The sequence below is a fragment of the Pelodiscus sinensis genome, chromosome 5, assembly GCF_052426305.1.
Source record: "Pelodiscus sinensis isolate ZL-2025 chromosome 5, ASM5242630v1, whole genome shotgun sequence".
Classification (NCBI taxonomy): Eukaryota; Metazoa; Chordata; order Testudines; family Trionychidae; genus Pelodiscus; species Pelodiscus sinensis.
In genome coordinates, this window is record NC_143056.1 from 127,782,994 (window position 1) to 127,799,746 (window position 16,753).

A 16,753-nucleotide genomic window follows, 5' to 3' on the forward strand; every position below is an offset into this window, starting at 1 on the left:
ATCTGTCCCATCTACAAAGATAATGAGGATATTGAGGAGTTTTTGGCCACCTTTGAACGTATTTGCAATGTCAACCGGATCCCAGATGACCAGGGCATGCCTGTCCTGATGACCAGACTGGCAAGGCCAGGGAGGTATTTAACGAACTGGGGGAGGAAGAAGTTTTAGATTATGGATGGTTTAAAGATTAGGCACCGAAACGGTTCAAGGTTACCCCCGAATCCCACCGGGTTAAATTTAAAAGCTTTAAAATGTCTAGTGATTGTACTTGTGTGGAATGTGCTCACAAGCTGATAGGCTTTGTTAAAAAGTGGGTCATGGGGGCAAAAGTGAATGGTAATTATGAGAAACTGCTGGATTTGATTACCCTGGAGCAGTTTCTGAATAGTGTGCCTGACCAAGTCAGGGCAGCTGTGTGTGATCAGGAGCTGGAGTTGGTCTTACGGGCTGCAGAGTTTGCAGATGCTCAAACCCAAAACAGGGTGCGGGAAAGGCACAGACCCGTTGAGAAGACTCAGCACCATTCCCCATAGTTTAGATGGAGGGAGGGGTTCAGAAGCAAACCCAGCCCCAAATCTAACAAGAGAGCTCAGAGAAGCCCCGAGAACAGGAATACTCACCCCAAGGATAAGCAGGCCAAATGCTACCACTGTGGCAGATCTGGCCATGTAAGGCCTAAGTGTCCAGACCTAAAGAGCAGCCCGAGGCCAGCAGCTCCTAGCCATTCGATAAGCATTAACTCTGTCACTGTGTGCACACAAGCAGATCATGCAGACCCCAGCGAGGCCTCTGATGCCACCCTGAGTCCAGGTCTGAGCATTGCAGTGGCTAATGTTAACCCAGTAACCCAGGGGTTCTCAAACTTTGTGATACCATGACCCCTTTCTAAGTTGCTCACGACCCCCTGGCGAGTCGGGACCCACAGTTTGAGAAACGCGGCAGTAACCTATAGTGGTGTGCGGGAGGGCAGTGAGCTCACCCGGTATGTCAGGACTAAGGCATGAAAGGGCAGTGAAAAGTTTATGGGAGAGGCAAAGGTCAGTGGAGTCAAATGTAGGGGTTGGCGAGACACTGGCTCTGATATCACGATAGTTAAGGGGCACCTGGTGAAACCAGGGAATGTGTGACGATAATGGCATTGTTTGAGTACTCAGTGAGCCTGCCAGTGGCTAAAATCCATCTCGAGTGGGGAGCTTTAGGGGGCAGGTGTGGGTGGCTGTTTGGGAGGTGATTCCAGCTGATGTCTTGGTGGGAAATAACATAGTGGATGTGCTTAGCCAGATTAATGTGGTAACCAGATCACGGAAGGAATATGGGTGTGAGGCAGACACCCCAGTGGGTAGCAGCAGGGGGGAAGGCGAACAGGCCCAGAGTGTGTCTCAGGCTGGGGGTGGAGAGGAATTGTTCGAGAGGTCGGATGTAGTTCTGGATCCGAGTGATGCTCGGCGGGAGTTCGTTAAGGCACAGCAGAGTGATGTGTCCCTGGAGAGAGCCAGGGATGATGCACGGAGTCAGGCCCCTGCTAGTGAGGAGAGAGGCAAGTTTCTCATGCAAGATGGGCTATTGTACAGGGAACCCCCACAGGGGAAGAAGGGTTCCCAGGCAGCGACTCGCAGGCAGCTGGTGGTGCCTGGAATGTAGCGTGAGGAATTGTTGAAGTTGGCGCATGACGGTCCGTTTGCAGGGCATCTGGGCATAGGCAAAACTTGTGACAGGCTAGAGCAGAACTTCTATTGGTCTCGCATGTTCAGGTCAGTGAGGGAATATTGCTGAAGCTGCGAGTTGTGCCAGAAGCTTAAAGGATCCATAGGGCCTAGCAAAGCACCCCTGCATCCTCTACCTATCACTGGGGAGGACTTTACCAGGGTGTCAGTGGATATTGTGGGACCACTCCCGAGGCCCTCCAAGAATGGGGAAAAAGTACATCCTGGCGGTGGAAGATTTTGCTACCAGATACTCTGAAGCAGGGGCTCTGTCCAATGTGGAGGCAGAGACAGCGGCAATGGCCTTGTTCACTGTTTTCAGCGGGGTGAGTTTCCCCAAGGGAATTCTGTCTGACCATGGGTCGATCTTCATGTCTGTGGTTTTCATGCAGTGGTGGGAATTGTGGGGGGTGAAGCACCCGAAGGCTGCTCCCTACCACCCACAGATGAACGGGCTGATAGAGAGGTTCAATGGAACGTTGAAATCCATGCTAAAGATGCATGTGGACAGGCGCCAGAACGACTGGAATGTGCTGCTGCCATATCTGTTGTATGCTTACAGGAGTGTGTCCCAGGACTCACGGGGTTTGCTCCCTTCGAACTGCTCTATGGGAGGCAGGTCAGAGGGCCTCTGGACTTGATTCGTGATGCCTGGGAGGCAATATCGAAGTGGCAGGGCAGCCAGTGACTGAGTATGTGACTCAGTTCAAGGACAGGCTGAAGGAGATGATGGAGTTAGTTCAGGCGAAACTGAGTGACAGCCAGTGGGCTCTGAAGGCCTGGTATGACAGGGATGCAGTGGAGAGAGCGTTTGAAATAGGTGACTTGGTGTTGGTGCTAAATCCAGTGAGAGAATAAAATGCAGGACATTTGGAACGGGCCCTATGAGGTGTTGGGAAGGGTGAATGAAGTGGCCTACGATGTGAGGAAGGCCCGTGGCCGGGGCAGGGTGCAGACGGTGCACGTTAACAGGATGAAGACGTACCTAGAGAGGGAGGTCAACGTGAACATTATCTGTTGTGCGGAGGAGGCGGCCATGTCAGTCCCTTTGGTGAATATGGTGGCGGAGAGCCAGGAAGAGAGACCTCTCAAGAGCATAGAGTTGGGAGAGGGCTTGACTCCCCCACAAAGGAAGAAGTTGCTGGCGCTGCTGAAGCATCACTGGAGAACATTCTCCCTCAGGCCGGGGCTCACGGACAGAATATCGCATTCTAGCCTCACGACAGGGCCCCACCAGCGCCTAACAGAGCCTATAGGGCCAAGGGGGAGATACAGAAGCAGATTCAGGAGGAGGTGGAAAGCAATGGGCATGATCACCAAATCCCGAAGCCCCTAGGCATCCGCTATTGTGATGGTGCCTAAAAAGGACAGGACCATGAGGTTCTGTGTGAACTATAGGAAGCTGAATGCTAGCACGCAGCTTGACCCTTTCCCCACACCCAGAATAGAGGATCTGTTAGACACGCTGGGGGGGGGGGGGGCAAAGTTTATAAGTACTCTGGATCTGACATGGGGGTACTGGCAGATTCCCCTAGATGCTGATGCACAGGAAAAATCTGCGTTCATCGTGGAGTCTGGCCTGTATGAGTTCAAGGTGCTGCCCTTTGGCATGCAGAATTCCAGGGCCACCTTCATGAGGCTGATCAATGAGATCCTGTAGGGACTGGAGGGTTTTGCGAGGGCTTATATTGACGACCTGGCCATCTTCAGCGACTCCTAGCGGGATCACCTCAATCACATAGGGGTGGTGCTGCAGCGACTCGGGGAAGCCAACCTGACTGTCAAGGTGTCCAAATGCAGGACGGGGGCTGCCGAAGTAACCTATCTGGGGCACAAGTTGGGCAGCGGGTCGGTGTGCCCCGAACCCCTGAAGGTGGAGGCCATTAAGAACTGGCCTATTTCCCCAATGAAAAAGCAGGTCCAGTCGTTTGTGGGCCTGGCCAACTACTACAGGAGGTTTGTGAGGGGGTTCAGTGATGTCATAGCTCCGATCACAGTTTCACAAAGAAGGAGAGGCCAGACCGGGTGGTGTGGTGAGAGGCCTGTGAACAGGGGTTCCAAAGCCCTTTTTGTTGTGCACCGATGCTTCCAACACTGGTTTGGGGGCGGTGCTGATGCAGGACGGGGTGGGAGACAAAAGACACCCCGTGGCATACCCCATCAAAAAGCTGTCCCCTGCGGAGCGGAATTATGCCACAGTTAAGGAGTGTTCTGCCATAGTGTGGGCTGTCAAGCAGCTCAAACCCTATCTTTACAACAGGAGGTTCACTGTGCTGAGTGACCGTGCCCCGCTGGTTTGGCTGCAAAAGGCCAAGGGCACCAACTCCAGATTGCTGCGCTGGAGTCTGGCCCTCCAAGATTACGACATGGACATAGTCCACATAAAGGGGAAGGAGAATATTATGGCGGATGCCTTATCTAGGGCTGGGGGACCTATGTGATGCTGTGCCCAGACCTGGCCCGGTCCGTCACAGTGGCATAGTTGGCAGGATCCTCCGATCTTGGTCATTTGAGCTTTCGATCATGACCCCACGCTGTTCTAAATTTGATTTCTGTGTGTTGAAAGTTTGGTTGATTAAATAGCCGCTGCAATGAGTCAGCAACAGTATGAGAGTCTGGACAGAAAGGCTCTGGAAGCCTTGTGCTTGGAAAGAGGCATTGCCTTTAGTGAGGAAGCTTCTAAGCCAGAGCTGAGATCTTTGTTAGTGGCCAGAAATGCTGCAGAAGAAATGAGAGTGCAGGATCCAGTGAGGAGAATGAAACTTAAATGTAAGCGAGAACTAGAGGAATTTCGTCTGCTAGCAGAACAGAGAAGACAGAAGCTAGACCAAGAAGCGGCTGAGAAAAGGCAGAAGCTGGAACGAGAACTTGCAAAGAGAAAGGCAGAACATGCAGACAGAATGGCAGAGTTGGACAGAAAAATCAGACTAGCCAAGGAGAAAGCTGCCAGACTTGAACTTCAGCTTAAGAGAATAGAAGAACCAAAGAGACTGTATCCTCCTGGGAGAGCAGTGTATAACAATGTGGGTGTGGTGGTGTGACTATGACATGTGTGTGGGGAGGAGCTGGTTACCTTGTATTTGTTTTGGTTGCGGTTCATGTTGGCCTGCCCTCCACACAGCAGGGGCCAGCAGCGGGCTCGCATGGACGAGGGGATCCCTTTACGGCATAGGACCTTCACCTGGAGCCAGAGAACTGCATCAATCACAGAGCGCACCATAGGGAAATGGGGACACATGTGGCCGAGGCCAGGGAGAGGGTACCCAGCATGGTGCGACGATGGATGGAGCTGGGGCCCTGGGACACAGGCTTTAGCGGTAGGAAACAGCTCCAGGGGGCCCAGCTGTGTGGCATGACACTGCCAGGAGAGTTACTGGGAGAAGTCCTGGCAGGTGCCAGTCCCCTGGGGGAGTGGAGGCATTCTGACTGGGGCACACTGGGGTGCCCTATGGGGGGTGGGTTGCTCCATGGGGGGATTAGCAAGGCCCTTTGGGGTGCCTCGGGGTGGCTGAGTGCCCCACAGGGCAATTGGGATTTCTCTGCAGCTTCTCCTCACCTTCTTATACCTCCTGGCCATGGTTTTCTCCCAGTGCGATGTCATCTCCAGCCATCTGGCCTCCCGGTGCCGGACAAGCTCTACTGGGGGCTGGGCCAGGCTGGATGAGGGAAGGAAAATGGGTGTCAGGCCCAAGTCCATTTCCTCCTTGCCCTATAACCCCATTCCTCCAATCTCTTTGTCCCTCTGGTGCACTCCTTCTATCTCATTCCTTCTTTCCTCTTCACTTGTGCTCCCCTCCTCCCTCATTCAGTAGCTGCATTAAACTTCCTTCCAGGGCATTGTTCTGCAAGGAGAATACAGCCTCCTCTGTGCCCATACCCCATCCACCTCTTCCTCTGCCTCAGTTCCCGTATCCCTGCCCCACCCTGGGGCTGGACCATGAGGAGTGACATTCTGGAATGTGGAAACAAAAGACTGGGCAAATCAGAATATTCCAACATCACCGTAACTCTGACCCCTCTCCTACCTAAATTCCAACTACAGGCTGGTGGCACCATCATCCTGCCAACTCGACCTGCATAGAAACCATAGACCTCCCCTCTCCGGCATCACCCCCACATTCTGTATGCTCAGCCGCATTGGCCTAACCCTCTGTCATTGTCTAGAGACCCAGATCATTGCTTTCTGCCCTCCAAGTGCCCCAGAGACAGCCCACAACCTCAACCCTACCAACAGAAGCACAGATCTCTTGTTTATTGGGTTTGTAAATTCAAGGGGCACATTGTGAGCTCCCTGATCTGGAGGTATATACCCTGTCCTGTGAAGACCATGAATTTAGGTAACAAGCAAAGAATAATGATTAACAACTAAACAGTGAGTAATGACTGAGTAATTGTCAAGTAATCCCTGAGTAACAACTGAATAAACACTGAGCACTTAGCAAGTAATCACTGAGTAGGGCTGAGTAAATATCAAAGTAATGACTATATAAACCCTTCAGTAGCGACCAAGGAGTAACAAGTAACAAATGATTAAAAGTTTCAGAAGGGTAGCCATGTTAGACAGTAACTGGAAAGACTTTAAAAACCAACAAATAGTCTTGCAGCACCTTAGAAACTATTTGTTATTTTTTAAGTTTTTTCAAGTAACAACTGAATAAGCCATGAGTAATGACCAGGTAAAGACCAAATAATTACTCAATAAACACTTAATAACAATTGTGTCAATTTTGACTACTGAGAAATGCCCAAATGAACACCATTCAGTGCCCTCAAAACCAGTGAGTAAACCCTGAATAAATACTAAGCAAACACGAGGTGATGTTTGAATAAAAACAAACTAAACATGCAGTGGGGACTGAGTAATGATCTAACTAACAAATACCAAGGGCTCAACTCCCAGTTGTCCTAGGGTGTTTTTGGACAGAGGCCTCTAAGTCCAGGAGCAAAGTTGGTTCTGCTGGTTCACGTGCCATCAGTTTGACAGGATGCTGGGGGCGGGCGGGGAGGGGGGTGCAGGGCAGGCCAGGCCAGAGCAGGGACACACTGGTGGGAGGTGCTGCACTCTTCTGTGCAGAGCCCCATCAGGACACCACAACAGAAGCACTAGTTGAGGCAGCTCCAAGAATTGTTGTAGCCTGTGAGGAGTTGGTACCTGCTGCAAACTCCCTTCCCTCCATCTGGTTTAGGTAAGGTGACTAGAATTTGAAAATGTGCGAGGAGGACATTGAGTTGACAACAAAAACATACTTGTATATTAGGGTTGCCAGATGATCTCCCAAAAAATACCGGACAGCCAGTATTTTTTGGTCGAGAAAAACAAAAAAAAGGAACACGGGATTTTTTTTGGCAAAGTAGGACAAGAAGGACAATTTTTTTCAAAGGAGGACAAAAAGAGGACATAATTATTGGGGGAAGACAAGCCCCTCAAAAGGCCCCTCTGGTCACCGTAGTTTAGGTAACAACTGAATAACAAGTGAGTAAACATTGAGTAATGAGTGTGTAAGTGCCGAGGCCTCATCTATAGCTGACACTTAAGTCAACTTAGATACATCACTTTGGTCTTAAAAGCCATACCTATGCAATGTAACCCTCTTGATATACACAGCTAAGTTGTTGGAAGAATTCTTCTGTTACCAGCTCTGGAGGGGGTGGGTTTACTATAGCCACAGAAAAACACTTTCCCTCACCTTAGGAAATGTCTACACTGCAGCAGCTGTGCTACTATAGTGCTTCTTGTGTAGACAAACATTGAGTAATAAACTAGAAAATAGAGAAGCATGAGCAAGTCTCCCAAATTGAGTAATGAGTGTGCAAAACCAATATAATCAGTAAACAACACAGAGCAATGAGTAAATGCTGAGAACATAAGAGTGGTCATACTGGGTCACATCAATGGTCCTCTAGTCCAGTATCCTGTCTTCTCACAGTGGCCCATGCCAGAGTCTTCAGAAGGAATGAACAGAACAGGGCAATCATCAAGTCATTCATCCCATCGCCCATTCCCAGCTTCTGGCAGTCAGAGGTTTAGGGACTCCCGGAGAATGTGGTTGCATCCCTGATCATCTTGGACTAATGACTATTGATGGACCTATCCTCCCTGAACTTATCATTATTTTTTGAACCCAACTATAGTTTTGGCCTTCACAACATCCCCTGGCAATGAGCTCCACAGGCTGACTGTGCATTGTGTGAAGTACTTCCTTTTGTTTGTTTTAAATCTGCTGCCTAATAACTTCAGTGGGTAACCCCAGGTTCTGGTGTTACGTGAAGAGGTAAATAACACTTCCCTATTTGCTTTCTCTACACCAGTCATGAATTTATACATCTCTATCTTATCACATCTTAGTTGTCTCTTTTCCAGCTGAATGGTCCCAACATGTGAAAGCTGTTCCATACCCCTAATCATTTTTGCTCTTCTGAGTAATGAGTGTGTAAACATTGAGTAATAAGTGAGCAGACATTGAGTAATGACCACGTAAACACTGAGCAAGAAGTGAGTAAACATTGAGTAATGATTCCGTAAACACTGAGCAATAAGTGAGTAAACATTGAGTAATGACCCCATAAACACTGAGCAATAAGTGAGTAAACATTGAGTAATGACCCCATAAACACTGAGCAATTAGTGAGTAAATATTAAGTAATGACTATTGTGTGTGTGTGTAAACTGAGTAATAAGTGAGTAAACGTTGAATAATGATCACATAAACACTGAGCAATAAGTGAGTAAACATTGAGTAATGACCCCATAAACACTGAACAATTAGTGAGTAAATATTAAGTAATGACTATTGTGTGTGCAAACTGATCAATAAGTGAGTAAACATTGAGTAAAGACCACATAAACACTGATCAATAAGTGAGTATACATTGAGTAATGACCCCATAAACACTGAGTAATTAATGAGTAAATATTAAGTAATGACTATTGTGGGTGTAAACTGAGCAATAAGTGAGTAAACATTGAGTAATGACCACCTAAACACTGATCAATAAGTGAGTATACATTGAGTAATGACCCCATAAACACTGAGTAATTAATGAGTAAATATTAAGTAATGACTATTGTGGGTGTAAACTGAGCAATAAGTGAGTAAACATTGAGTAATGACCCCATAAACACTGAGCAATAAGTGAGTAAACCTTGAGTAAAGACCATGTAAATACTGAGTAATGAGCAAGCAAATACTGAGTAATGAGTGAATAAACATTGAGTAAAATGGGAGTAAGGCTGTCAGTGTTTTCATCTACAGTTTCCTTCTCATACTCTGTTATCAGGAGATGGATGTGGGCAGTGAGGGACCTGTTGCCCTGGGAAACTGCCTTCAGGGGCAGGTCGGCAGCCCCATCATGCATGATGTTTCCAGAGCAGATTCCTGAGATGAAGCCGTAGGAAAGGCTCCTGAGGAGCATGGGAGGTGGGGAAGGGGCTAAACATGTCTGTTGTCTCTCCTTTCTTGGGCCTGTTCGTAGCCTGAGTCGCTCAGTGGGGTGAGGTGGGGGTGGGGGCTGGCTGGTGTGCTGATGTCACAGACCACACACCGCTGCAAGCACGGTGTGCACATCACCATGGATACGGGGACAGGATGTGGTTGAACTGTGAGCTAGCGAAACAGGAAGTGTTCGTTCATGTGGGTGGAGGGGTGCAAGGTACTCCCTTTCCTTGGCCCAGCACCCATGGTGCTCAGAGCCCATCCCAGAGAAGCGAGAGGCTGTGGTTTTTCTCTGGGGCTGACCTGGGCTTCACACCCCTCAGTAACACATGTTCCCCTCTTGAACTCCAAGAACGACTAGGGCATGGATGGGTATGAGGAGCCAGGAAGGAACCCACAGCTTTGGAGTTCTCATCCTCTGCAGGGTCATAGTATGAGAACCAGGCAGAGTTCTTCAGCTTCCCTCCGTGCCAGGCAATCCAGAGGGGGCCTCTCTACAGACCAGCTCTAGATCAGTCACAATCTCTGGGCTCAATGCAGGAGTCACCCCTGGGCTACACGGGAGGTCAGACTAGACCAGTGGTTTTCAACCTGTGGTCTGTGAACCCCTGGGGGTTTACAGATCATGTCTCAGATTCTCGAGGGGACCTGGCCCCATTTGAAATTTTTTAGGGGTCCACAAATGAAACAAGTTTGAAAGTCACTGGGCTAGACAATCAGACTAGCCCTTTCTGGCCTTCCAAGCTGGGACCCCAGGAGCCTTTCCATGCCTCTTCACGTTGCATTGACAGTGTGTGCGTTTCATTTTCTATGGTTTTTGTAACGAACAGTGAGGAAGGGGAGGGGAAACGGTTCTGGCATTCCCAAGCTCTGCTCCTTTGCAAATGCACCTTGCAGATTTCAGAACTGGGATCTGTTTGGTTAGACCCTACCTAAATGCCACCCCCTCTTCCTGCCATGGGAGAATCTTGGAACTCTGACTGAGCCAGTAGCTAGAAAGACCCATCCTATCATTTGCCTTCAGCATACAGTGCATTGAAACAACCACACAGATCTTCCATGCTGGCTCATCAGCACTAACCCTTTGGCTCTCCTATTTGCTATCACCCCCAGGCTAGCCCAGGGTCCTGATGACGCCATGATAAGCCAGTGTAACTACCAGCAGGAGGATCTGAACCTAGGACCTCTAGAGCAGTGTTTCTTAATCAGTGGTATGAGTACTCTTAGGGCTGTGTCTGGACTGGCAAGTTTTTCCACAAAATCATCTGCTTTTGCGGAAAAACTTGCCAGCTGTCTACACTGGCAGCTTGAATTTCCGCAAGAACACTGACGAGCTCATGTAAGATTGTCAGTGCTTTTCAGGAAATACTATGCTGCTCCTGTTCGGGCAAAAGTCTTTTTCCGAAAGACTTTTGTGCAAAAGGGCCAGTGTAGACAGCACAGTACTGTTTTCCACAAAAAAGTCCCAATTGCGAAAATGGTGATCGGGGCTTTTTTGTGGAAAACCGCGTCTAGATTGGCCACGGACGCTTTTCTGCAAAAAGTGTTTTTGCGGAAAAGCATCCTGCCAATCTAGACGTGCTTTTCCAAAAATGCTTTTAACGGAAAACATTTTCGGAAAATCATGCCAGTGTAGACGTAGCCTTAGGGGTACTCGAGAGAAGTCTGGGCGGTACGTCAACACAACTGAAATTTGGAGAAAACTGAATTTTTGTTTTGTTTACAGCGCTTTATTAGTTTTGTACTTTTTACACCCAAAAATTTCATCGCCCACCCGGCTACAATTAAGTTGTTTAAACAAATGTGTTGCAATGGTAGAGACAAAAGCTGTGTGTCTGAAAACTGTAGGTACCGGGGGTACTTATACTTTTTTTTGTTGAAAAAGGGGTACTTTATAAAAAAAAAGGTTGAGAAACACTGCTCTAGAGCTTAGTGAAGGCGCTTCTACAGCTTGAGCTATAAAGCCAGCTGGCTCTCAGCTCAGGTTGTAGAGCTCCCTTGGGGTATGTCTACACTGCAAGTTCATTTCAGAAAAAGCTATTCCGGAAGGTATCTTCTGGAATAACTTATTTCAAAATAGAGTGTCCACACGACAGGGAAACCTCAAAATTAGTCTGAGGCAGGCTCCTCTAATGTGCTGACGCTATCTCGATTTAGAGACCCAAGAGGCACTGGGGAAGAATGACTTAGAATGGCCCTGATGAGGAGCTATTTGGACATAGCAGCCCTGGGACGTCCACACACACCCTCTTCCAAAAGAGCTTTTTCAGAAGAGACATTATTCCTCGTGGAATGAGGTTTACCAACGTCAGAAAAAACCCTCCGTTATTTCGATTTTCTTTTGAAATAACGCAATTGCTGTGTGGACACTCATATTGTTTTTTCTGGAATAATGGCTGTTATTGCTGATTAACGGCGCAGTGTAGACGCACCCTTGTTCTTATCTCTTGCTGTAAGTGGTCTAAGTGCCACTACATGGGACAGGGAACCACAGTAGGTATGTGGGTTACACCAACTCCCAGGGAAGCAGGAGAGGATGTTATAGTAATATAGCTCCTTTTATTCTGCAGCACTTTGCAGTCAGTGCTGGCTTTGTGAGATAGGGCAGGTCATCTTCCCTACTGAGTGCCTCAGTTTCCCCACCTATGAAGCCAGGGATCAGGACATGGGCACTGCACCCCTCCCCATTGTACGTTCAGTAGGGACTGGGATGGCAGGTGCTATGATCACACACTTAAACAGCTATGGGCTGCAGCTGCCTCTATGGAGGAGAGCAGACAAGATGCTGTGCTGCAGTCTGGCACACTGGCACCAGGATGGTGTAGGCCAGTGGTCACCAACTAGTAGACTGGGAGCTACTGGTAGATCTTGGAGCCTTTGACAGGGGATCCTGACTGGTTTGACCAAGAGGCTCTCAAGTGCCGGCACTTCAGCTGCCCGTCCCCACACTGCTGTGTATCTCCTGCCCTTTGCCTTGGAACTGCCCCTCCTTGGGAGCCTCCTGCTTGCGGTGCAGAGCAAGGAAGAGAGAGGAGGGGTGCTTATGTCAGGGTGCCCCCTCTCCTCCTGTGTTCTATCTCCATGGAGCAGAGAGGGGGCACAACAGAGCTTGGGATGGAGTTTGCTGGCTGCTTTTGGGAGTGGTGCAGGGCCAGGGCGGGAGGGAGCCTGCCTTAGCCCCACTGCACTACCCCCCAGGAGCCATCTGTGGTAAGCAGTGTCCAGCTGGAGCCAGCGCCGATCCCCTGCCCCAGTTAAGTACCCTCTCTTGCATCCCAAGCCCCTGCCCCAGGCTCAGCTCAGAGCCCCTTCACACGCCAAATCCCTTAGTCCAAGACCAAAGCCTGCCTGGTGAAAGGGAGGGAGAAAAGGGGCAGGAGGAAGGGAGTGCGCAGGGGCGGGGCCTCGGAGAAGGGGCGGGAAGGAGGCAGGGAAAGGGTATTTGGGTTTGAGGTAGATCTTGGATTGCACTTAAATTCAAAAGAGCGATCTTGGGCTTCAAAAGGTTGGAGACTATTGGTGCAGACTCTTCCGAACCCCACCCCCAAAGCTCCAGCAACCCCAACTTAGCCAGCCATGAGGCTGCTGAAGCCGACTCTGCCTGAATCCAGCCTTGGGACACTGCACCTCCTTGTGATTCCCAGCTGGGGGAAGGAACAGAGCGTGAGCCGGGGTGCCCTGGGCCATTGTGCCTTCCTGGCAGAACTGGCTCATTAGCAGCTTGGTGTAGGGACCCTCGGGGGCACCACTGGCAGGTCCCCTGGGCCAGGGCTCTCTTACATCAGGCTGTTAGGAAGAGGGGACTGGTGCACAGAGGCATGATGCAAGAATTGCAAACTGTCCCCCTCCTCAGTGCCCAAGACCCTCATTCCCCAAGCTCCACCCCTTCCCTGCTTTTGCCCCACCCCTAGGAGGAGCAAGACTCGGAAAGAGGCAGGGGGCAGGGCAACACCCACAAGCTGCTACTCTTAGCTTGGGGTGTGGCCTGACTCATCCCCAGGCCAGGGGCTCAGCTTCTCCGCGTATGTCCATTCTTTGGGCTTGAACACCCCATAGCCTCAGTGCACAGAAGGGGGGGGATGCTGGATTCTGGCACAGAACCCAAGAGATTGTTCTGCGGGGCTGGCAATGGGGGTGTCAGTCCAGTACCCACAATGGCTCCAGGGTGCAAGAAATCAGGACTTGGAATAGAACCCGGCATCTAGGTCACCTCAGCAATGCCCTTCACAGCACCTCCCGCCCCCACAATGCCCCCCTTTTAGTGCTCCGATGCCCAGATGTGTCCCACTCACCCATCCTGGGTACTGTTGCCCCCTAGGAAGCCGTAGCGGTCCGTCTGGCGATAGGGGGCAGCCCCATTCAGCTCAGAGTCGGAGCCCAACGAGCTGGAGTCATCATGGCGCCCCAGGGTGGAGTCAAAGGCATCGGACAGCTCCTCCAGGGTGCTGAGGCTGGAGGAGTCAGCGGAGGACATAGGGCCGGACGCCATGCCGTGATCTCAGCACCCTGCAGGGGAGGGAGGGCAGGGACAGGGGCCCGCAGTGAGTGCCCAGCAAGGCCAGCCCAGAAACGAACATCCCAGGAGACAACCCTGAAGTATAACTTGCCAGGCCCCTCTCCCCGTCCCCTCCAGGGGCTGCCCAGCCAAGGCCCCTCTTACTCATTCCTCCCAGGGTCTGCATCACACAGTCCCTGCTCCATCTCTGCCAGGTTCTGCCCAGCTCAGGGTCCCTCACCCTATCCCCCTCAGGGTCTGCCCAGCCCAGCCACTGAACCCCCATCCTACTCAGAGTCTTCTCAGCCCAGGGGCCTGCACCCCCATCTCCCTCTGGGTCTTCCCAGCCCAGCCACTGAACCCCCATCTCCCTCAGGGTCTGCCCAGCCCAGGGGCCCGCACCCCCATCCAGGTCTGCCAAGCCCAGGCCCTGAACCTCCATCTCCCTCAGGGTGTGTTCAGCCCAGCAGCCTGCACTCTCATCCCTCCCAAGGTCTTCCCAGCCCAGGGTCCCCTCACCCCCATGTCCCTGCACCTCCACCCCTCTCAAGGTTTGCTCCATTCAGGACCTGCTCCTCCATCTCCTCCAGGGTCTGCCCAGCCCAGGGCTCCGCATCCCCATCACCCCTATGGACTGCCCCACCCAAAGCCCCATCCTACCATCCCCGCCGGATCTGCACTGCCCAGAGTCCCACATCCCCATCTCCTCCATTGGGAATGGCCCAGGGCTTGAGCTAAGGGGACTGGACACAGTGGAGGTGAGTGGGAATGCGGGTCTGCCACACACCCACATCCCCTCCAGGATCTGCTCTACCCAGGCCCCACACCTCCATCTCCCCCAGGATCTGCCACACACCCACATCCCCTCCAGGATCTGCCCTACCCAGCCCCACACCTCCATCTCCCCCAGGATCTGCCACACACCCACATCCCCTCCAGGATCTGCCCTACCCAGCCCCACACCTCCATCTCCCCCAGGATCTGCCACACACCCACATCCCCTCCAGGATCTGCCCTACCCAGCCCCACACCTCCATCTCCCCCAGGATCTGCCACACACCCACATCCCCTCCAGGATCTGCCCTACCCAGCCCCACACCTCCATCTCCCCCAGGATCTGCCACACACCCACATCCCCTCCAGGATCTGCCCTACCCAGGCCCCACACCTCCATCTCCCCCAGGATCTGCCACACACCCACATCCCCTCCAGGATCTGCCCTACCCAGCCCCCACACCTCCATCTCCCCCAGGATCTGCCACACACCCACATCCCCTCCAGGATCTGCCCTACCCAGCCCCACACCTCCATCTCCCCCAGGATCTGCCACACACCAACATCCCCTCCAGGATCTGCCCTACCCAGTCCCCACACCTCCATCTCCCCCAGGATCTGCCACACACCCACATCCCCTCCAGGATCTGCCCTACCCAGCCCCCACACCTCCATCTCCCCCGGGATCTGCCATACACCAACATCCCCTCCAGGATCTGCCTTACCCAGGCCCCACACCTCCATCTCCCCCAGGATCTGCCACGTACCCACATCCTCTCCAGGGTCTGCCCTACCCAGGCCCACACCTCCATCTCCCCCAGGATCTGCCACGTACCCACATCCCCTCCAGGATCTGCTCAACCCAGGACTCTTCCCCTCTAGGGTCTGCTCAGCTCAGGGCCCCTCACCCTCATCTCCCCTCAGTTCCAGTGGAGGGCCCTGTGCTCCCATCTTCCCCAGGGTCTACCTAGCCCAGGACCCCTCCCCCCCAGCATCTGCCCATCCCAGGGCTCTGAACCCCGACCCTTCCATCCTTGGTTCCAGCCCAGAGCCCCTGCATTCCCATCCCCTGGTTCCTGAGGCCCAACCCCTCTAGCCCTATGTGTACTGGAAAGGGAACACGTGTAACATCCCTCTCCCACACTCACACAGAACCCTGCCCCCCCCCCCCCTTTCTCTTTTCTCTCCTGCCTCCAAGCCTGGCCCCAGTACAGCTCAGGGAGGTTCCTATCGCCTCCTATTGCCCCTCCAGGAGCCCTCCCACTGAGCTGCTCCCCCGTTCCCACTCACCTCCACTGTGTCCAGTCCCCTTAGCTCATGCCCTGGGCCATTCCCAACGGAGCAGTGCCCAGGCGGTGTGGCCCTGCATCTGTCCCGTGGCAGCACCTCAGTCTGGTGCACTCCCCGTGGGTGCTGCAAGCTTATTTCCTCCGCACTGTCATTTCCTTTTGCACCTGACAGGGCTGAGGCAGCAAGCAGCATGCAGGTGGGGGAGGGGGAAGTGTATGTGGGGCAGTGCTGCCACCCTGTTTCCTGTAGCAACCCCTGCTGGCAGAGGCTGGGACTGGAGTAGCCAGGCACTCCCCCTCGCTCCTAGCCAGTGCCTCCACTCTGCTCCCCACAGCGCCCCCTGCTCTCAGAGTGAGCATCCCTCCCCACAGTGCCCCCTGCTGGCAGAGGCTGGGACTGGAGTAGCCAGGCACTCCCCCTCGCTCCTAGCCAGTGCCTCCACTCTGCTCCCCACAGCGCCCCCTGCTCTCAGAGTGAGCATCCCTCCCCACAGTGCCCCCTGCTGGCAGAGGCTGGGACTGGAGTAGCCAGGCACTCCCTCTCGCCCCCAGCCAGTGCCTCCACTCTGCTCCCCACAGCGCCCCCTGCTCTCAGAGTGAGCATCCCTCCCCACAGTGCCCCCTGCTGGCAGAGGCTGGGACTGGAGTAGCCAGGCACTCCCTCTCGCCCCCAGCCAGTGCCTCCACTCTGCTCCCCACAGCGCCCCCTGCTCTCAGAGTGAGCATCCCTCCCCACAGTGCCCCCTGCTGGCAGAGGCTGGGACTGGAGTAGCCAGGCACTCCCTCTCGCCCCCAGCCAGTGCCTCCACTCTGCTCCCCACAGCGCCCCCTGCTCTCAGAGTGAGCATCCCTCCCCACAGTGCCCCCTGCTGGCAGAGGCCGGGCTAGTGTAGCTGGGAGCACCTTACAGCTAGTGCCCGCACCCCCACAGCGCCCCCTGCTGGCAGAGGCCGGGCTAGTGTAGCTGGGATCTCCTTACAGCTAGTGCCCCACCTCCACAGCGCCCCCTGCTGGCAGAGGCCGGGCTAGTGTAGCTGGGATCTCCTTACAGCTAGTGCC

General features: G+C 52.8%; 1 protein-coding gene across 2 annotated transcripts in view; it reads right to left on the bottom strand.

The window, feature by feature from the left end:
• TBC1D10C (TBC1 domain family member 10C) overlaps positions 1–16,036 on the bottom strand; it is a 33,859-nt gene extending 17,823 nt beyond the window's left edge. Inside the window, exons 1-5 of one of the 2 annotated variants that reach the window (XM_075928527.2) lie at positions 15,702–16,036; positions 14,151–14,166; positions 13,429–13,633; positions 5,260–5,359; positions 4,777–4,884 (exon numbers count right to left, since the gene is read on the bottom strand). In XM_075928527.2, the coding sequence (XP_075784642.2) occupies positions 4,777–4,884; positions 5,260–5,359; positions 13,429–13,633; positions 14,151–14,166; positions 15,702–15,887 (615 nt within the window). In that variant the 5' untranslated portion in view covers positions 15,888–16,036. Of the gene's footprint in view, positions 1–4,776; positions 4,885–5,259; positions 5,360–13,428; positions 13,643–14,150; positions 14,167–15,695 lie in introns of both variants that reach the window. The other variant, XM_075928526.2, reaches the window with a different exon arrangement.
• Positions 16,037–16,753: the final 717 nt, after the last annotated feature.